We start from the raw sequence: 22,174 nt of genomic DNA, 5'->3' as shown, positions 1-22,174 counted from the left end.
GTTGTAACTGAATGTGTCGCCATTGACCACCTGTTCACCCAATTGGCGTTGTCCATTGGAAGGAATGTCAGCTATTAATGTGTTGTAGCTTGTAAATGGAGACAAGCTTACCTTACTTGTGAAGTGGGAGTGAAGAAGAAGGGGCTCTTTGTCGTTCCTCTCAGTGGCCCCAATTTGTGCACCCCACCCCACCCCGCTTGTTACAGCTACTGCTGTGAATATGCACACAAGCAGTATCCTATACATTTGGATCAATAAGGAACCGCTACCCGAGATTTCAAGAGAACACATCACTGGTAATCAAGCTATCCATAATCTCGCTGTGGCAGGAGGCGGTGTCAAGTACGGTAGGTCCGTGCGCATCAATGCAGCTTAAATCATTTTATGCAGCTCAACCCCCTACACTCAGCGTGGGTGTATTATATGCACGCACACACCTCTGAAATATGCGCGTATAGACTCTCACCTTGATAGATCCGCATTATTGTATACTGCTTACGTACCTTCCTAAAGGCAATCACCATCCCATTTGTGCAGCAACCTGTCAATGACGCGTCTGTGTAACCACTACATCCCATTTCACTCAGCTCTCCATCTTTCCGTTAATGCAGCCGACACCATCCACTAGGAAAAAGCAACTCCATCACGCTTACAGCATAGGTAAATCATAAACGTGTCTGTATCTCCAAGCTTTACAATGAAACGTGTGGTTTTTATTAGAGCAATGGGCTCGACTTGGCCAACTGCACCTTGGGTGAAAGTTTCACGATCAAGCTTGCCAATCCCAGATTTCGCAATGTCGCCACCAGCCAAACTGGATCTGGGGGTCGACCTCTTCGACGACGACCAAAAAATATTTTTTGGGCTGTTTGCGACATTGAACACGAAACTTTCACACAAGGTGCTGTTGGCCAAGCCGAGCACATTGCTCTAATAAAAACCCCACGTTTCATTGTAAAGTTTGGAGATACAGGCACCTTTATGTTTGTAAGCGTAATCTGTATGAAGAGTGGTCTTTGTTCATTGTCAAATAGCTGGCCCCTGGCAGAGCAAAAGATGCAGAGGGTCGTGTTGTGTAACACAGCTACGTTTGCATGAATGAAAGGGTCAATGTATAATTACTTTATGGATCATCTAGGAACAGGCATGTATTGCTAGCTAACGGCCACTTTTATCCAATCATCATTGTTGCGAGATCCACTGCATGGGAACGATGCCCCTGCTCTAGACATTCATTTCCATGATTAAAGTAGGTTGATCCGAGCTGATTTGACTGAGCTGTGGTCAAAGAGAGATTACATCACTCTGGACATAAAGCACGCTCGATGTAGCTCAACCGATCGAATCTTGTGTGAGCGTAACTCAACCAAATCAGCTCGGATCAACCAACTTTAATCATGGAAATGAATGTCTAGAGCAGGAGCATCGTCCACCTACAATAGAATGCACAAAAGTTGGGAATGCACAAAAGTAGCTATTAGCGGCCAATGTATGACATAAAAGTGAGGGTTGCGTACCTATCATGCATTGTCCCTGAAGTCCTGACTTTTTAGCTGAGTTACCCAAAGAGGTCCTTCTGCATCTTTGGCTCTCCAGGGTCTAGCTACTTGGCAATGAACAAAGACCACTTCTCATATAGCATCACGCTTACAAACATAAAGGTGCCTGTGTCTCTAAACTTTACAATGAAACGCGGGGTTTTTATTAGAGCATTGTGTTCGGCTTGGCCAACAGCACCTTGTGTGAAAGTTTCGCGTTCAATGTCATCATTCAACTTTCTTGATCCGAGCTGATTTGGCTGAGCTACGCTGGAACAGCAAACATGAAAATTCTTGAAAGACAGACCCTGCGAATGTCTCCGTCTTTCAAACTTTTGGACACTCACAAATTTCCAAATTTTTCAAATGAAGTGTAAAGTTTTTATTAGAAAAAGTTTATCAGCATGCTCGAGCACCCTTCTGACCAATTTTCAAGTTGGAAGCAGGCTACTTCAGGGCAGTGGGCCCGTCCTCTCTTTTGTACCCGTTATCCACCATTTGGACTCTCCCGCATTCAAGACATTCCTTAATGAAGTGTATGGTTTTTAAATGAATGAAGTTAATCGGCATGTCCCAGCGAACCTTCTGACAAGAATTTCATGTTCGAAATGAGAATCCCAAAAGGTAATACATACTGTTTCGATAAATCATGAATCCGGCGCTGACATGCTTTCCGATCTCCATAGTAAATCCCACATTGTACCCTCCCATTCAATATTTTTAAATGAACATGAGGTCTTTTTTAAGACCATGTTGATCAGCATGCCCAGGAGCATCTTGTGTGAAGGTTTCAGGTTCTGGAGGGGCAATCTCAATATCAAGGATTGATGTACAGTGTTCATGCATTTATACAAGAGGAGTCCGACCGATTTACTTTCCACTTCTTCCACTCCCACTTTATTCCCTCTTCCTCCCATTCTCAATTGCTGGCCCATACAGCTACCACCTACGAACGATTGTCCTGCTTCAACCCATCATGTCAATCCTACAACCGCCCTGATCCGATTGTCTTTGTCTGAATGGCACGTTCATGGCGTGTACGCAGCCTTCTTGTCATTCTTCTACAACACACGAGTCTCTTGACACAACGCACTCTCTTGCACGCTCATCTGCCACGATCAAATGCAACAGCATGCATTCCAACAGTTGCTATTAGCAAGGTCTTCATTGTCTCAAACGGTCTTTATTTGCAACAACCCGCCTGCAACCTTGTATACGCGAACAGCAGCTGGCCATCGTATATAAGCAGCTTTATTCACGTGTAGCGACTTGCTTACTACATAAGGATTTCTATGGATGATGTATATCAGCTATCAATTACACGGCAATACAAGCAATCTTCATCTGGTTGACCAGCGATGGAAAGTCATCAAGAAGGGATAGACAACAGCAAGATGGGAAAGGAAGCATATCAGCAGCAACCACAGAGGCTCTTTCGTATTGGACTTGCGATGGCCAAGATGGATGGATGGAACCAAGTGCAGTGATGAGAATCATGGAATGTTGCTTTGGCTACTTGGCGTGCCATCAGCAGGGACGAAGAATCATACCACGTGGATACGCCTGAGAATGATGATGGATTGGATGGAATTGACAAGAGCGCATGTATCTTTGACGAAAGAAGATGGATCAAAGCTATGGATGATATTGGAATGCTCGAGTCGATGCATGCAGCAGCTATTTTGCAATCATGAATGAAGGATGTTTATGACAGCAGCAACCAAGAATACAACGACACAATTATCCCTGATGAGGACACACTAATGTCACCTACAAGAGGTCACCTTTGAAGCGACAGGTGGATTTATCAGTTTTCATCACTTCGACTCCGTGCTCCAAGTTGCTTGACCACTTTATCAGTTCAATCCATCATGACAACACTTCCCACGCCCACTCACATATAAACAAGGCTGTTGTCGCCAACACCATCATCCACCCTTTCTTTCTACTTTACGCATGTCATCATCAATGGCCTTTGGTAAGTCTCAAGGATGGTCTTGATGCGATCACCAAAATGAGGGTACTCATGATGCATCCATCTATGTAGCTCGCTTCATTGCTTTACCACTTGTGTGCTCATTGCTTCTTAATGACATTTGGCTGTGCTCCTTGATGGATCCTTTGTGGTAGGTATGACCATCATCTTCGTTTGTATATTGATGTATGTTATTAAGACGATGCGCAGCCCGAGATGGGAAATTCAGGACTCCTTTGCAGGTGGCATAAGTACATGCGATTTCCTCGATGACCCGGTCAACACTCAACATTTGATGCAACTAAGGTTTAGTGTCCCGATATTGTATACTCATAATGATTGACTAACTTTGCTTGTGTAGCCCGGAGAGATACCGTGTCATCTGGTGTGGAAAGCATGTGCATCGCAGAAGTTGCTTGCCGGCCGATCTCTATGCACGCATCAACAAAGAAATCACCCACATTCGTATTCAACGTATGCGCTCTGTTTCCATTGACGAAGTGATGGCCGTTGCTAAGGCTGTACGTATCCAATGTAATTTATCTGAAGGCATAGCTAATTCCCGCTACTAGGCATCAAGAGACGACATGGCTTTGAAAATTGCGAGAGGTGGCTGTAAATGATCCTGTTGAAATTGCTAAGAAGCTTCTACACATATCGTTGACAACTTGTAAGTGCAAGTTTGGATGGAGATGATTATGATGTTAACCTTACTTGCTGGTGTTCTAATTAGACAACAAGACATTTATGATCATTGTGGTAAAGACACCCCACCCAAATCGTGATCCTGCTAGGGTGCTATTGGATTCTTGATGGACCTTACAAGGAAGGATGACAAGCTGATTGGGAGGAACCGAGCATACAACCGCAAAGCAAGAAAGATGATTGAAGGATCCTCTGAAAACGTGTACACACCAACAGCATCCATCCAAACCAATGGCGTTCGACCTTCTCAAGGTTACATCAGCTGGACAAAAGGTGCAAAGGAAGACAATAACGTGAAGCTTGAAGAAGCGCGTTCGTATGTCATGAAGAACGATGTCAAGAACATTAAGACTCTCATTGCTGTCGACTTGGGAAAAGTTTGTCCAGCTGCATCATTTTCCTATACAACAAAGCAGCGACCGAGATGGTATTCAGTAGGTATCATGGTGGATGGCTTTATTTGGTGTACAACCTATGTGCTAAAGTATTTGCGCATTAGTGTTTCATTGTTACCCCACTTCCATTGTTGTCATTGTGGTATTTGGTTCCTTTATTAAGGTAAAACCTAATCACCACGCTTGATGAAGTACATGCTTACATTCCTTTTGATACAGCTACCTCCCGATATGGATATGCAAAGTTGGATTGGGTTGACAAGGTGATACAACTGCTTCCTTCAGCTTGAGCGTCAATGAGTTACGCAGCGAGCTTCAACATGGTCATTATCTCCAAGGAATATTTCAACACGGCCTTTGACTCCATACAGTGAAAGAAGATTGAATGAGATCTATAACCCAACACGAGTGCCATGATACGAAGAAGGTGGAATCGTCAAGGATACACAATCATAATGTTGTCATTGTTGTTGTATAGCCCCTATAATCCCAATCATGTACATAGTATAGCTGTCGACAATGCATAAATGCTATCTTATCCCCAACCTTATACATGCTATCATCGTCGTGATCGGTTGTTATTATCAACAAGATATGGAAACGTATAGTAGTGTTCTTGACCATTTGTTTAGAAAAACTTTTTCCGTTTTTATTTACAATTACAGAGAGTGTTAAATGCTGAGTGTGTGTTAGGGAGGATACGTGATGGAATATGTTTGTGAGATGGTGTGATGTGAAAGATGCTTTATATTTAGGCAGACTTCTCGCGCATCAAGTTGAGAGCGGAACCAGCCTTGAACCAGGCGATTTGACCCTCGTTGAAGGTGTGGTTAAGGGTGATGTCCTCAGCAGAGCCATCTTGGTGGTGGAGGCGCATAGTCAAAGGCTTGCCTTCTTGGAAATCGGTAAGACCCAAGATGTCAACCTTGTCATCAGGTTGGACACGGTCGTAATCGGCAGGGTTGGCGAAGGTCAAAGGAAGCATACCTTGCTTCTTCAAGTTGGTCTCGTGGATACGAGCGAAAGACTTGGTGACAATGGCGGCACCGTTAAGGAAACGGGGTTCCAAAGCGGCGTGTTCACGGGAAGAACCTTCACCATAGTTTTCATCACCAACAACAACCCACTTAACACCACGAGCCTTGTAGTCACGGGCAACATCAGGAACACCACCGAATTCACCAGTGAAGACGTTCTTGATCTTGTTGGCCTCACCTATAAATTAAAACACGTATTCATAAATATCCCTTGTTCTCTTTTTGTATATCCACATCATGTATAAAAAAGCTTACCGTTGGCAATGTTGATGGCACCAATCAACATGTTGTTGGAGATGTTGTCCAAGTGACCACGGTACTTGAGCCAAGGACCGGCCATGGAGATGTGATCAGTGGTACATTTGCCCTTGACCTTGATAAGGATGGGGATTTCCTTGATGTCTTGACCGTTCCACTTGTCGAAAGGCTTGAGAAGTTGAAGACGGTTGGATTCAGGAGAAACGGCAACGTTGACTTGGGAACGATCCTCAGGGGGAGCTTGGTAGGTGTTCTCACCAGCATCATAACCAGCACGAGGAAGCTCATCGCCAGAGGGAGGTTGAAGCTTGAAGGGCTTGCCATCGGCACCAATCAAGGTGTCGGTCATGGGGTTGAAGGTCATGTCACCAGCAATGGCCATGGCGGTGGTGATTTCAGGGGAGGCAACGAAAGAGTGAGTGGCGGGGTTGGCATCGTTACGACCAGTGAAGTTACGGTTGTAAGAGGTGATGATAGAGTTCTTGTCACCCTTCTTAATATCTTGACGATCCCATTGACCAATGCAAGGACCACAAGCGTTGGCAAGGACAACACCACCAGCCTTGGTAAGAGTATCCATGATACCATCACGCTCAATGGTGGCACGAATTTGTTCGGAACCAGGAGTGATGGTGTACTTGGCCTTGGTCTTAAGACCATGGTCAATGGCTTGTTGGACAAGAGAAGCAGAGCGGGCCATATCCTCATAAGAAGAGTTGGTGCAGGAGCCGATCAAACCAACCTTAAGCTCTTGGGGCCAATCGTTCTTGATAACAGCATCCTTGAACTTGGACAAGGGGGTGGCAAGATCAGGAGTGAAGGGACCGTTGATGTGGGGCTCAAGGGTGTTGAGGTCAATTTCAATCAACTCATCATATTGAGCACCCTCATCGGCACGCAAGTTGTGTTGGAATTGCTCAGCGTACTTGGCAATATCGGCACGGTTGGTGGCACGAAGGTAATCACCCATACGCTTGTTGAAGGGGAACATGGAAGTAGTGGCACCAATTTCAGCACCCATGTTACTATAAAGCGTAGGTTTGTAAGTTAAGATAATCCAGATGGCGTATCACTCAATAATAAAAACACCCCTTTTTCTCCATTGTGGCGTATAAACATACACACAAAATCCCACTTTTGTATCCCCTTGCTTGATTACTTACCAAATAGTACCCATACCAGTGCAAGACAAAGAGTCAACACCAGGACCGTGGTATTCAACAATGGCACCAGTACCACCCTTAACGGTAAGGATACCAGCAACCTTCAAGATGACATCCTTAGGAGAGGTCCAGCCGTTGAGTTCACCAGTAAGCTTGACACCAATGACCTTAGGGCACTTGAGTTCCCAAGGAATGTCGGCCATGACATCGACAGCATCAGCACCACCAACACCAATGGCAACCATACCAAGACCACCAGCGTTAGGAGTGTGCGAATCGGTACCAATCATAAGACCACCAGGGAAAGCATAGTTCTCAAGGATGATTTGGTGAATGATACCAGAGCCAGGGCGCCAGAAACCAATACCGTACTTGGCGGAGGCAGTAGCCAAAAAGTCGTAAACTTCCTTGTTGATATCAATGGCACGAGCCAAATCTTGAGGACCACCCACTTGAGCTTGAATCAAGTGATCACAGTGAACAGTGGTAGGAACAGCAACGTTGGGAAGACCAGCAGACATGAATTGCAAAAGAGCCATTTGAGCAGTGGCATCTTGGCAAGCAACACGATCGGGACGAAGCTTAAGGTAGGATTGACCACGAACGATATCTTGGTTCTTGGCATCATCCAAATGGCCATAAACAACCTTTTCAGAAAGGGTCAAGGGACGGTCCAATCTATATTGTGACACGGGAATCAGCATGATTCTTACCAACATCTCGTGTTGCACATGTGAAAAAAGGGATTGGGTGTGTAACAATTTACCTCTTGCGAACAATTTCAAGGTTGTCCTCGATTCTTTGGTAGTTGATGAACTTGTCCTTTTCAAGGTTGGACATGGCAACCTTTTGGCTAGCCCAAGTACCAGCAGCTTGAGCATAAGTGCGAGAGGGAACGTGAGCACGAACAGCAGGGGCAGCAGCCTATGTATGCAACACATGTCAGTGGATGCAGGTTCGTCAATGTCGTGTGTCGCGTGTTGTTGTTTACCTTGGCGGCCCGCATAAAGGCATTGGAGGACATCATGGTGTGTGGTACTGCAATGTAAGGTACAGACCTTGATGGATTAAATAGAGAGAGGGGGGTTGGAAGAGTGAAGAAGGTGAGGAAGAAGTAAACAAGAAGTGTGCAAAAAAATCCCCCAGGATATATGTTCGTGATTTTCCTTTCAAGCGGTGCTTGAATGATAACGTCACACCAAGCAAAAACCAGATTCGGTACGCATGGCCCTCTCGGCCCCTCTTTGTTTTCTCCTTTACGGCCCATGCATGTGGCAAAAGGGGCCATTTGATATCAATGATCACAACCTTTCTCCACTGATCTATTACTTTTTCTTTGTTCATAAGGGTCCTTTCAAGGAGAAAACGTGAGCTGGAAATTGGGGGCTTGCGGTGTGATAGGCGTAACAGGGCCACGTAAAAGGGCCATGAAAAAATGACATTTGTTCCGACAACCCGCTGCAGGCTGAAAGATTAGCCACACACACACACACACCACAACCAACACACATACTGTATGCAGCTTCTCCCTGCTTATGTGTGTATATGCATATGCCGATCTTAAATTCCATCATGCATCATGTATGTATGTGCCTCGCATCGATGCGTCAATATGTATGGGGTACGTTTATTCTTAGCGTACCTTATTGCGGCTGTTGCTGCCGTGATGTTTAGTATTACCAATCTTTTTACATGGCCCTCTGACCTCTGACACGCGAAAGCGCGTTCCATGTAGGCTCCGCTGGAATTAGCAACTTTCCCGTCATATTCATTTCTTGGACCATTCTGTAAAAGACATCACCTTGACCTTCTCATCATCTTGTTGTAGATGCCATGTATCAGCCCATTGATTTATTATCATCATTGTTTCGGTTAAATCCTTTGAGCCTTTTCCAAAGGCTAGGTTTGACAGCACACACATTATGCATGACCCCATGACATCATACCAATCAATCTTCAAAAGATCACGTTCATTGTCATGTTTCGAATCGATCATGTATCAGCTATTGACCTTGTCATATTGTGATAGCAGCAGTAATAGAGATGAACACGTTGAATCATAATGAAAAGGAACGTTTCCAACAATAAGCGATAGAAAAAAAGAACAACGCGCCCCATCAATCAGCTTTGGTTTTCAGTCTCATCATCATCATACACCTCTTCCAACGTTACGTTTTTTTTTGGCCCCTTCAACATGGCCCGTATCCATCCTTACGGTCTCCTTGGCAACCTGCAGACATATCCGCCATGGCAACAGCATCCAAACAGCTGGCCCTTTCGAATGGCCCCTTGTTTCCAAAAAAGGACACTTCTTTTTTACGTTATCTAATACCACTACTTGCTCATGGCCCTTTTTCTTGGCCCTGTTGCAGCATCATCATCATCATCTCGCGTCTCTACTCCTATTTTGACGATTGACAAGTCAATCTCTCTCACGACAATGCCATCCTCCTCGTCTGTGTTTGCACCTTTTTGCATTGATGCAATGACTTTCAGCAGCATGCGTGTGTGCGGACTCTTTATCTGGGTATAACGTAAGCGTGCGAAACCATAGTGCGGCACAAATTTTTTAAAGATAAGCAAGGTTATCAATTTAAAGATATGCCGAGAGAGAGGGCCATGCCTTCTTTTTGGCCCTTTACGCTTCCCATTGTTTATACTTGTCAAAAACATGGCCCTGTGTTTGTTTTGCATTGTGGACGTGCGCACAAGCACATGCTGTGGCTGATTCTTTTTTGCGGTAAGCTGTTTTTGTCTTGCTGGGGAATCCACGTGTCACTCATGTAAGCACCAAATCGTTACGTCAATTCACACGTGATGCAACACAATCACATTTATCTTCCAATTACCTCATACCACCTTGACTGCTACCATTCTTGGATTTTGTCATGATGATGTTGACCCCCATGTGAGAAAAATGGATTATATGCTTTGCTCATCCCAAATACCAAGGCAACTTGGATGTGCATAGTGTAGTATGCGTTTGGCTCATGAACTTCTTGGAACACACCTACAAGATTGTGCATGTTCAAGATGCGTAGTAATAAATGATCAAGTTACACACGTGGGCAAAATGCGGGGTATTTTGCACATAGACAGTGTTATCATCATTTGTATGTATCGGATGGGATCAATAATAGTGATTTCATTAGAGGAAAAAATAAAAACACGTCTATAGCTATTTCTTGCCCTTTTTCCGCTTGCTAGCTTCAAGGTTGGGTGCTGATACCTTGACCTTACTCATCATGGTATTGATAGCTTCCATGTCGGGTACACTTTTGATGAGTTCCTTTTCACGCGCCGTTGATTCGGATGAATTCAAAAACACAGATTGTGCTTGTTTCAGAGCTATTGGATGGATAATCAATAAGCGATTCTTTGCGTGAGGGACTCATTGATAAAGCTTACCTTTGCCACGTTTAAGTGTGCCAGGTGTCAACTTGACCTTGTACTTGTATTTTTGCAACGATGTGTAGGGAGCACATACAGGAATGGCAAAATGAATGATATCCTCAGGCAATGGATTGGGTGTCATTGAATCCAGCACAGAAAGATTAGCCTGTTTAAAAAAGATTAGCCTTTACATCCAACCCTTGGATGATCCACACACACATACCACTTCATCTTCCTCAAGCATAGTAATGTTCTCTTCCTTGAGCATTTGACGAATTTGCTCCGTATCCTCTTCACCATGCTGCTCCTCATCCACCTATAAGATATGGGTTAATTTATATCCCTTTGCTCTTCCTATGTATGTACCTGTTCATGATCCTGCTCTTGTTTAGCAGCAGCTGCTTCAGCAGCTTTTCGTTCAGCTTCCTTGGCAGCGGCAGCAGCCTTACGTTCTGCAAGTTCCTTTTCTTTTGCAAGTCGCTCGGCTTTGGCTTGGGCCTCCCTCTTTGCCTTTTTGCCCTTGGGTTGAGGTCCCTTGTTTGACTAGGTAATCATTGTCAACAAAATGCTGAAACATCCAAAGTGCGTCCCTTGACTTACTCCCAACAATTCCATACGTAAGCGACGCTCTTCTTCATCCTGTTCACCATATTTCTCCTTGATCTTTTTTGCTTTGGCGCGCTGTCCTCGTGATAACTTCTGCTGTTGCTGTTGTTGTTGCTGCTGTTGCTTTAATAACATCTTGTCAGAGCTTATAAGGGTACATGGATGCATTCATTTACCTTTTTGTCGTTGGCTTTACCGCCCTTGCCATTTTGGGATGCTTGCTGGCTAGCTCCTTGATCATCCTTTTTGCCCTTCTTCATTTGGCGTCGCTCCTTAGCACTGATGGCTTGCTTGCTCTATTATTCCAATCTCATGTTGGTCATCCATGCAATTTCCAATACTACGCCATATACCTTTTTATCAGCTGCAGCACCAGGTTGGGCAAATTCTGGTAATTTGTCGGCATCAGGGTCATAACCATGCTGTTCCAATTCATATTTTTTCCATTCCTCCTTGGCAGCTTCATCAGGTTCTTGCTTTGGTTGCTGAACGGGAGCCAACTGTGTATCTGGGAACTCTTCCTCACTTTCAGACGATGATGATGATTCCTCTTCCTCTTCCTCCTTTTCCTTTTCCTTTTGCTCAGCAGCAGGTTGGGGTGGTGTTGCTATGGAAACATACATCATAAGATACTTGTCCATAGATCCATACAATGAACGTACCTTGAGCTTCCTTTACTTCAGAGGGTGTTGTGGTTGACGTATCAATTTTTGATTCAATGTCATCAGCCGATGGTCCAGTTGTTGATCCTTCATCTTCGTTGATGCTGCGTTTGACATGGTTACCAATGGATGACTCGTCCAACTTGAAGAGATAGCCGAAACCATAGACGAGTTGCACAGGTGGTAAATAATTCTTTTTGCCTCGGATCATGAAACTACCGGTTGTCAAATATTCACCCGTGGGGGCGGATTTGGAAACCTAAAGAGGGAAAATAGTGTTAGTTACACGTACCAAGGTATGGGATATGACGTACTTGCCTGATCGGCATGAACCCAGTAAGCGCTAGTGACAATCTTTGCATCCCAAGCCTTGCTTTGGCAAACAGACATGATGCCAGCTTGAAACAAAGTGCTTGGAGGAATAGGTTGACCGGCACATTCGGGCTTGTTCTTCACAATAACTGAAGCTGCACCATGCAAATCAGCGTGAACATAGGCATCATCTAATTTTCTCATACATTAATACCCTATCATTGCTGTTTATCCTTTCCTCCTTACCTTTGCGCAAGTATCGCTTGACTAGCATCTCATTTTGTTGCATATCACGACCAGCAATCACCAAAAATCCTTCAGTGGAGATAAACCAAAGGAACTTTTCAAACCAAAACGGCTTGCGGATCTTGTTGATGGACGTGGTGATGCGCGTTTCCTTGAGATCCTTTTTGATCTTGCGCTCGGCTGATTTCATGGCCTGCATAAAGATAGGAAAAATTAGCATCTGAATGAGTTTGTGTATGCTTTCCTTTTACCTTGGATGATGCAGCAATCGTCTTTTCATGTTTCAACGCTGTGCTCTTCTTTTGATCATAGTACTTTCGGGCATTGGCGTAAGCTGTTGCTGAGATATCAACATCGATCTTGTACACTTGAGGTTGTCGTTGTTGCTCCTCCCTCTCATCCTCATCCTCATCCTCTCCTTCATCCTCAGATCCTTCTTCGTCACTGGTATCCGATTCATCTTCAGTACTCCTAGCGATAATTACATATGAGCCATGTGACTATATCATCGAATCCTATAATACACATACGAGAGCAATAGCGTGATCTGGTTGGTTTCGAGCTTGAGATCATCAATAATTTGCGCAATTGGATTGCCACGACTCTTTTCTTGATTGACAAGCTCGCGTAAATCCCGCCAATCCATCTGACTTGCAATAGCGTTCCGGATAATGGTGATGGCAGCATCCACGATGGGAACATTCTCTTCAATAAGCTCAGCTTTGCGTACATTGGTCAACTGTTGCTCCAATAATCCTTGCACACGACTCTCTTGTTCTCGACGCACAGCTTCCAGCTTTCGGAGAGCAGCTTGTTCCTACATACGAAATGTGTGAATTGAATGATACAACGGACAATGATATCTATATTACCTGCTGCATAGCCTTGAGCTCAATCTTTTGCGCCTCGATCGCAGAGTAGAATTCATCCACTGCGGCATCAAACTTGGGGAACTCGTTGTACTTTTTGGATTCGTGTTGCTTGAATAAATAAGGATGGTATTCGTCATAGCTTTAAAACATGGTCAGCACCATACAATAGAGTCATTAGAGATATGCACACGCTTACATGTCAATCGTTTCCTGCTTGCCATCTTCACCAGTCTTTGTCTTTTCCGAAAGGATAATGTAACCCTGACAAGAAAAATTGATTTTCAATCGACATGCCACACCATCGTCAAGGGACACACCCACACACGTACCTTTGGAACATTGTTCTTGGTGGATTCAATCATCTCATCACCTTCCTTTAATGCATCCATAAGCGCCTTTAGGGCGGGTGAATCTGTTGAAAGGTATAAGAGATATATACCTCTATATGACAATAAAATGATGCTTACCATCTGAGCAATCAAATTCGGATGCCACTTTCATGCCAGGATCCAAATTGGCACGTAAAATAATGTGCTCCACCATAGCCGGGCCATATTCTACACGTGATCCATCCTTAGTATGTTGCACGTGCATTGGATGCAATGACTCAATCTTACCATACGAAATGTTGAGCACCTTCTTAAGGGTATCCTTGGGACCAGCGTTACGAAGTACTGATTGCAACTTGCTGAATTCGATTTTTGGGAAATCAGGCAATGCGCGTTGAACATCATAGGTATCGCCGACAGCCATCTTGACATCACCCGAGTTGACCACACGTAACAATGCAAGGATCTTATACTCCTCATCGGTGAAAATGATATTACCCTAAAAAGATAACCCACCAATGGTCAATCAATACCTACTTGCCAATTTTCCTTCCTAATCCACTTACCGAAGAATAGAACTCGGCAATGATGTGATAGCCAATACTCTTCTCGGAGCCAGCAAACTCGAAATCCACGACACGATCCACACCCAGTTGACGAACATTGGTAAGACGACGCGTACGCAAATGCTTTCGAATCTAATGACAAGGATGATTGAATATACTTTCAACTTGTGGAATAAATGCTTTTTTACCTTGGCACAAAAGGGTGATGGTGTCACTTGCTTATCACGGCTGAACTGTGTACTGTGAAGTCGAATACCAGACTCTATCAACACCAATTCTTTATCGTCCGGCTATTCGAGTTGGTTGAGCATAGTGTTTATAGTGTAACTTGGTTATCTGTTTCTTTACCTTTGCAAACTTCAATAAAAAGGTCTTGGCATCGACATCGTAAATGTTTTGCAGACGCAGATTGGTCAACCTGGACGATCAGTGAGTTCTAGTTGTTGCTGTTGGGTAGAGGAGGGCGAGTTGAATGCGTACCGTTCACGAAAGTTGATAACAGTTGCACGAATGTCGAGAGCACTGAAACGTTGCTTCATGACGGAAAGTAGTAGTGGAGGAAGGGAAAAGAGACGTGTGTCGCAGCATCAATGGCAGCATACACCGAAAAAAGTGTGTGTCCTAGTGTCGTAGCACAATAATTGGGTTTCTGGAGCGGCACACAGTCAACAGCTTCTCTCTCTCTTTCTCTCTTTCCCTCTCTCTCTCTCTCTCTTTCTTGTTTTGGCTTGTACCTTTGTACCTCCTCGAAGCGGACGCACACATACATGGATAGTGACAACAGTGACGACGAATATGGTCCAGTAGTGGCAGCATGGGGAGACCAAGCACAACATGTCAACACGCCGAATGACACCAATGCTGCACCTGCCGGCTGGGACACGTTACTTGACCCTTCATTCAAGATCAAGACCAATGGTATTGGCAGTGGCGATCTGCATCGTAAAGGGCGCAACTATAAACCTGTCAATGAAGACGAGATTCTACGTCAACGACTCAAGTTACCTTCTACCCAACCAAGCAATAAGAAAAAGGTACCTTTTAAAAGAACACGTCTGTGCGCGCGCGTGTATACATAAAGTTTGCTTATATTGTGATGATACAGAGACCACCAAAAGCACCATCCAAACCATCATCTTATCATAACTTCAATGCCAAAGAACAACATAAACGTTCAATTCAATCAACAACACCATCCACATCATCCATGAAGCGTTCTCAACCACATCAACAACCTCCTCCTCCTCCACCACCAACAACAACCCGACCACCTCCTAAAGTGAATAATGCTTGGACACAACAATCCTTGGTATCCGAACCATTTTGGGAACATCCTCCACCATCCTCGGGTCAACAGGTAAATTGATTGATTGATTGGCTTTGCAATTCATCATCTCATCCCTTTCTATTAGAACAACAAACAGCAACAGCAACAACAACAACAAAGGACTACTACTCAATCACCATCTTATGCTACTCGTACTCCTTCTCATCCTCATCCTCCTGCTACTACTACTACTACTACGACTACTGCTTCTGAATATGAACCTTATGGAGGAATGGCAACATCTTTGAAACCTGATCCACGACCTCAAAGACCGGCATCGATGCGACCTCCACCTGGCTTATTCCGTAATGCCATTCATCAACTTGGAGATCATATCAGTTCACCCAACCACAACAAGAGACCTCCTGGTCTTTCTCCAATACCCGTGAATCCCAATTTGCAACATCATCCTTTCAAACCGGCATCTGCTGCTACTGCTGCTCCAAAGCAACAAATTAATCCTGTCGTCATTCGTATCAACATTGAACTTGAATCTGGCAACACCGTCCAAGTCCCTGTACGCTTATATGATGACCCATTAGCCTTGGCCAATGAATTCAGCCGTTCTCATAATGTCACTTCGCCTCAAGTCGTCATGCATTTACAAAAGCTCTTCAAGGATCAGCAACAACTCGCTATCCGAAAACGTCATCCCACCATGTAAATACTCTTTGACAAAAAAGCACACCCTTGTTTCCATTAAAAAATACGGGGGGAAATCTCTCTTGTAACAGCTGCTCTTGTGTGTGTGTTTGTTGTTGTTGTCGACAGCAGGCTATTATGGCTCCGTTCTTGTATAGAAGAATCTAGTTTAAGTTTGTGCAACAACCCATGAATGATGCTATTATGTGTACGACACATGTCATTTAACAATGCTCTGGATCGCGATAGTGAACATTGTCTCCACTATAATGAACTTTATTTTCGATGAATAACTTTAATCCATTCTTCTCATATACACGTCATACAATGAACCCCCTCCAACGTATACGGAAATTAGGCTTTTGAAGATACGTAGTACGTATCGTCTTGAGATCTTGAGAATAAACATGCATTGAAGAAGGTTGTTCCCTGATGATTATGATGGCCAGGGTGGGGACGTGAGATGATCTCATGGCTTGCCCTTGTCGAGTCGATGACCATGACTAGTCATTTAGATTGGAAGTGATATCAGCTTTTCAATAAGCAATCGATGACAACAATATGCTACATAGCAGCAAATGTCTTTCAATATCGCAACAGTCTCACTCCGATTGTATAGGTTCACGCTAAAAAGTGTCGCTTTTAAGCATGAAATGCATACATTGATATACGCCTAAGGAGTTGCAAATCCGTAGGTGCTAGCAAACGCGTTAGAGGTATTCTATGAAAAGCCCCGCTATCGATATAATGCCGCAGTTTTATAATACATCATGTGCTCCGCTGACAAAGAGACCCTGGCTGATAATCATACATGATGGCCCGTGCATTCTTTTACTAAAGGAAAAAGAAGCTGCGGTGTATGTAAATATTTATAGAGAGGTGCTATGCCCGATAGACATGAGATGATCGCTGGGTTATAGTATAGCTTCGACGCAAAGTGCGTGCTTGTATGTGGAGAAGCGGATCATTTTTTTTCGTGCACGGCTGCATAATCTTGAGGGGTGGAGTGTAAATCATTCTAAACTTTTGCCGATCCCTGGTTTCAACATCATTCACTACACCAACGATCATAGCCTCTCTTGTTGGCGGGCTGCAAACATGGTTGCCATGTCAACAATTTCAAACGAGAATGCGAGATCAACTTTCCTTGAAACACATGGGGCGTAAGCAGGTATGCATGTTGTAGTAGTAGATGGCTTGGTAACATGTTGCGAGCTTGTTTCTTTATTGCGTCACTCTTCTTGTATACGGTTGCCATGGTTACATTGGCTGTCACTATTTACGTAATGATACGTATCAGTGTTGAGACATGTAAAGGCATTCCAACACGTGGGTGGTTTGGTGACAACGCAGCAACATGATGCATGCGACTAGAGCATATGTAGCCTAGTTCACTGTTGTCTGTGGGATTCGTGCACACACATGGATGTAAATAATTTAATCGCCATTTGACAAGGAGATGCGGGGGGAGGGTCCCTATGTATGAGAGATAGGGTACCTATGCCTAGACCTTTACCCGAAGACATCATCATGTTGTTGTTTGTCATTGGCATTCAACAACAACCTTCGTCATCATCACCTGATTCATTTGTTGCCATGGAAACAGAATGTGTGTTTTTCTGATTTCCAAAAGGATAGAAGGGAAGGCACAAAAAATCTTATTACCCAAACTTTTTCCCTTGGCCCATCTCATCTCGATTTTGCACAACCAGTGACGGACATCATCGGGAAAAGTTACTGCTGCTATTACTGCTGCATGTCGAAACCGTGTAATTTCCCACAAAAAAAAAGTCAGCAGTAGCAGCCACTGCGATCGTGGGTGGATTGATATCGTACGAATGGCAACACAAAACAAGATAAGGTGTGTCATGCGAAAACTGATCCACGGCCACGTTAGCATTAAGGTTGAGCGTCGTTATCACTTTTTTGAAAATTCCATGGTAACATCGCTCAAAATCTAGCTGCGATTGGATTAGGTTTGTAACAATCTTTTTATCTCTCCAAGACAGTGGAACGCTGCCACATCCATTGAACAGCCCCTCGTTTATTTATATAACCAAGGCATCATTGAAAAGATAATGATGATCGCCTTGATGATGAAATAAGAGTTCCTTAAGGACTACCTTACCAGGCACAGCTGTATCAATGCGTTGATCCTATTGCCCAGAGATTCTCCAAAAAATGTTTCAGTGCCAAGAAAAACCAGCAGGTGGTGCGGGGAGACACAGTGCGCGCATGTTGGTGGGCCCACATCAGCAATGTCTGGGACCTGATGTTTATCATAAAATCATATCCAATCAAATCCCTCTCCCTTGATCTTTGAGTCCCATCATTCTTTTTTTTTCTGTGTCTGATGCCTCTGACCCATATACCCGTTTCTTCCCAACAGCGGTGGTGACCTTGTTTTGTGCATATCAACTAGCAGCTGCCTACTTCTTTCAAAAAGATACATAGAAGGATGATGATGACGGCAACATTGTCGGCCCGCCAATGGGGATACTGCTTATCAGATGTTCATCAGTAGTAGGACGATGCTGCATGTACTCGAACATTTTTCAAATGCAACAATTAGGGGGGACCTTGCTTTCTTTGCACTCTCCACGGGGATGTTTGAGATCGGCTTTTTCTCAAAACTATTATTTTACCTCTTTTGTTGTACGCCTGTTGTCTGAAACTGCAACACGTGCACGACAATGTCAAATCATTTAGCGTGCGTGTGTTACCTTCCAAAGACACCGCGAGACACACCACATACACACACACTGCACATCATCATTTATCCCCTCTTCTTTGTGCATATGCGGTGTATAAAAAACAAGAACAATGACGACAAATGAGTAAAGCCACACACCACCATTTACACCAACATACATTAGACACAGATGGCAGTACCACACGGTTTCACCAGACACGAGGACACCCGAGAAAGGCAGCACCTTTTTTTCATTACATTCTTTATCTTCTGGTTCTAGACTAAAAGGAGCTCCCAAGGTTGTGCGTAGACATCATTCACTGCACATTTGCCTTATTGTGTGTACAACCCATAGGTCATGGGACACTCGCTTACACACACGTATACGCACACACTTTTGCATTTCCCACCATTATTATTCGCAACTGCACGTGCGTCCATGGAATTACCATGGCACATGTGTTCTTTTGTTCTTGATTGTTTGCCCTACGGTACACCACCGATCATCCTTATTGTCAAAAAAACTTGACATTGTCATCACCGTTATTGTAAAAATGGTTTGATCTGTCATACATGTTGTCTCATTCATAAAAGTTACTTCCCCACGAACCCCCCAAAAACGAATAGTAGTACGCAGCAATGTGAGTGTATATATACGTACATGCGTGTGTGTAGTAGGCAACCTGGGTTGCTTGGTTGGGTTTGTGGGGGTGATGAAAAAATAGCATGCATGCATGATAATCCATGAGCATATGTGGGTGTGCGAAAAAGTGGAAAAAGATAGATGGGAAGGGGATGTATATGCAGCGCGTGAGCAGCCATGCCCACCTCCGAGAAAACATTATCATCATCTGCCAGAGAATGACCAGTATCAAGGATGGTTTTGATATGTGTATCTTGCCAAGTGTATTTTTTTGTACGTGACAGCCTCTTGCCTTGCATTCTTTTTATTCATTCTCTCACTCATTCACCTTTTTTTTCTTTCTCTCTCCCCCTTTTATCTTTCTGTATCTTTTTTTTTCTTGCCCCGCGGCTCAGGTCACCTTTTTCTTCCCTTCTTTTTCTTCTTTTGAAACATAAAGCTTCGTTATTCACCACGACATCGATAACAACAGCTACTATCACCATCATCACCATCATCATCAAAAAGTCAACAGCCAAGCTCTTACATTTCTTTTGATAACAAAGTCCTTTGGCGACTGTTTCGATAGCAACGCACACATAATAGTTTTTTTGATTTGCCATGTTGCCGTCTGGTGGGACGGGCGAATATCAACAAGATGATTCATCAAAGTCAACAACTGAGCAAACACGTAGTCCCTATCATCATGATCTTTCTACGCAGTATCAACAACAACCACAACAACAACGCCTTTTGGACGATGAGCCGATGCCAACGTTTATGACTGCAACACAAGATGATGGTAGTAGCATACACCATCATCAGTATTTGATAGACACGGCTACTCAACAACAGCAACAGCAGCAACAGCAACCTTTTTACCCGTACTATTTGGGGGAGAATGTTGACGATGGAGTGATTACTGGATCTTCAGTTCCGATCTTTTTGCCAGGTAAGTTCAGTTGAACGCGCCTTGACAAGGTAGATATTTATATATACCGCGTCGTCGTCATCATCATCACCATCATCGTAAAAGGGACCGGGTTCCTAAGTACGTACGTCAATGTTTGTTTAGGACGACATGAACAAGAACAATATGATCCTACGTTGACACCTCTTCCAGGTCCCTCGAGAGCATCCTCATCATTGGCAGCAAGCGAACAACAACAACAACACCATATGTGGCAGCAACAAGTAGCAGCCATCGAACAAGCAGCAGCTATGGAACAACAACAGCAGCAACAGCAACAACAGCAACAAGAAGCAGCAATGGTAGCGCAGGCCGCCGCCGCTGTTGCTTTGGAAGATTTTGAATACGTAAAAGAACAACAACAATGTCAAGAACAAGCTTTATTTGGTCGACTGGTTTCGATGGCAAGGGCACCAGGAAGTAGTAATTCTTCTTGCATTGCAACACAAAATGATGATCCATGGTCACCAGGGCTACATTCATTGCCGTATGCACAAGCATGGACAACTACAACAACAGCTACTACTACTACAACACCTACACCAACGCCTGCAACAACACCTTCAGCCATGATGGACGATCATCAAAACGAGTCTTTGCATTCAAGACAAGAGCCCATCATCTCATCTGACCAATTACAGAATGCTCAGTAAGTGTGTACATGTAATATCCGTACACGTGTGTGTTTCTAATTTTCTTTTTTAGATTTGAATTAAAAGTGGTGCAGCAACCTTCTAGAGCGCGAATGTGCGGATTTGGTGACAAGGATCGCCGACCCATATCACCGCCTCCCATTGTACAATTAATTGTGCGTACTTTGGATGGTACCCTGATTCCAGCTCGGTAATAGGTTTGTCGTGATGCTGATGATAACGATCCCTATTGACATGTGCCCCTCTCTTTTAGTGATATTGATACCTCTTTTTTGGTGGTGTTTTGTGATTGTTGGCAACAAGACATGGCTAAACCTGCCAACATGGTCTATTCCGCATCATCATCGTCATCATCATCAACGGCGGCTACATCAAGTCATGCTTCTTCTTCCGTTGCTATGCGTAACCTTGTGGGTGCCTGTGTTGCCACGGGAGCTAAACTCTATAATGTGGATGGCGAGTTTGGCATTTTTTATGTATTCCATGACCTCAGTTTACGATCTGAAGGCAAATTTCGTCTTTTATTTTCTTTGTTGAACATTGGAACTTCGTAAGTGATGCAAGAAGATTCATTTAATCAAAGAGACGAATTGCTCATCTCCATGTAGATTGATACACTCCTCTAATACTACTACAACAACACCAAGCACTACTACTATTAGCAGCAACACTGCAGCAGCAGCAGCAGCAGCGGCATCATCACCTTCATTACCATCATCACCCAAGCAGCATACTGTAAATACTCAAAGCATCAGCAATGTCGTGACAACCGCCTTTTCGGATGTGTTTATAGCTTATACAGCAAAGGCATTTCCAGGTGTTGTTTGTAAGTGACAAAGAGATAGGGAAAGGGAGGGAGAGAAAGAATAGGGAAATTGATTGTGATGATAGCACCCACCGCATTGTCCCAGTGCTTTGCAAAACAAGGCGTCAAGATACCAATTCGAAGCGATACAAAACCACGAGGCACTAGTAGGAAACGGAATTCATCTACGACGACGACTACTACTACTAGCATAGCAGATCCATTTCATTCACAAGATAGTCAAACTCCCAATTGAGGGAGATTTCATCATTTTGCATTGGAAAAAAGTATATATTATATAAAGAAAGAAAGAGAGCGAGCGAGCAAAGAGAGAGAACAATGATGTTGCACCCACCATAAAAACCCGGGATGAAATGCAAGCGCGTGGTTTGAGGGGTAGAAAGGC

General features: G+C 43.9%; 5 protein-coding genes across 5 annotated transcripts; 3 read left to right on the top strand and 2 right to left on the bottom strand.

Annotated features, from left to right (window-relative positions):
• Nucleotides 1-3,494: 3,494 nt before the first annotated feature.
• On the top strand, nt 3,495-4,880 carry O0I10_002764 (uncharacterized protein; the record flags this gene model as incomplete). The annotated part of the gene is made up of 7 exons (XM_058482844.1): nt 3,495-3,516; nt 3,586-3,664; nt 3,724-3,819; nt 3,875-4,034; nt 4,308-4,656; nt 4,718-4,776; nt 4,833-4,880. The coding sequence occupies 7 exons, from the start codon at nt 3,495-3,497 to the stop codon at nt 4,878-4,880; spliced, it is 813 nt and encodes a 270-aa protein (XP_058346411.1).
• Nucleotides 4,881-5,364: 484 nt separating this feature from the next.
• On the bottom strand, nt 5,365-8,095 carry O0I10_002763 (aconitate hydratase, mitochondrial; the record flags this gene model as incomplete). Its single annotated transcript, XM_058482843.1, has 5 exons — nt 5,365-5,828; nt 5,906-6,933; nt 7,072-7,749; nt 7,838-7,995; nt 8,063-8,095. The coding sequence occupies 5 exons, from the start codon at nt 8,093-8,095 to the stop codon at nt 5,365-5,367; spliced, it is 2,361 nt and encodes a 786-aa protein (XP_058346410.1).
• Nucleotides 8,096-10,249: 2,154 nt separating this feature from the next.
• O0I10_002762 (uncharacterized protein) lies at nt 10,250-14,596 on the bottom strand (the record flags this gene model as incomplete). Its single annotated transcript, XM_058482842.1, has 21 exons — nt 10,250-10,419; nt 10,480-10,630; nt 10,688-10,780; nt 10,831-11,007; nt 11,065-11,193; nt 11,247-11,366; nt 11,424-11,677; nt 11,733-11,991; nt 12,051-12,235; nt 12,291-12,483; nt 12,542-12,761; nt 12,821-13,107; nt 13,163-13,301; nt 13,359-13,423; nt 13,492-13,574; nt 13,630-13,719; nt 13,780-13,990; nt 14,058-14,189; nt 14,246-14,347; nt 14,406-14,475; nt 14,538-14,596. The coding sequence occupies 21 exons, from the start codon at nt 14,594-14,596 to the stop codon at nt 10,250-10,252; spliced, it is 3,189 nt and encodes a 1,062-aa protein (XP_058346409.1).
• A 228-nt stretch (nt 14,597-14,824) lies between these two features.
• O0I10_002761 (uncharacterized protein) lies at nt 14,825-16,048 on the top strand (the record flags this gene model as incomplete). Its single annotated transcript, XM_058482841.1, has 3 exons — nt 14,825-15,091; nt 15,163-15,414; nt 15,470-16,048. 3 exons carry the CDS (start codon nt 14,825-14,827, stop codon nt 16,046-16,048), a joined length of 1,098 nt encoding a protein of 365 aa, XP_058346408.1.
• A 3,913-nt stretch (nt 16,049-19,961) lies between these two features.
• Nucleotides 19,962-22,024, top strand: O0I10_002760 (uncharacterized protein; the record flags this gene model as incomplete). The annotated part of the gene is made up of 6 exons (XM_058482840.1): nt 19,962-20,292; nt 20,416-20,959; nt 21,016-21,153; nt 21,217-21,513; nt 21,572-21,789; nt 21,855-22,024. The coding sequence occupies 6 exons, from the start codon at nt 19,962-19,964 to the stop codon at nt 22,022-22,024; spliced, it is 1,698 nt and encodes a 565-aa protein (XP_058346407.1).
• Between the last annotated feature and the right edge of the window lie 150 nt (nt 22,025-22,174).

The sequence above is a fragment of the Lichtheimia ornata genome, assembly GCF_029851405.1.
Source record: "Lichtheimia ornata isolate CBS 291.66 chromosome Unknown scaffold00008, whole genome shotgun sequence".
NCBI classification, from domain to species: domain Eukaryota; kingdom Fungi; phylum Mucoromycota; class Mucoromycetes; order Mucorales; family Lichtheimiaceae; genus Lichtheimia; species Lichtheimia ornata.
This window is presented reverse-complemented; position numbering and strand designations above follow the sequence as displayed.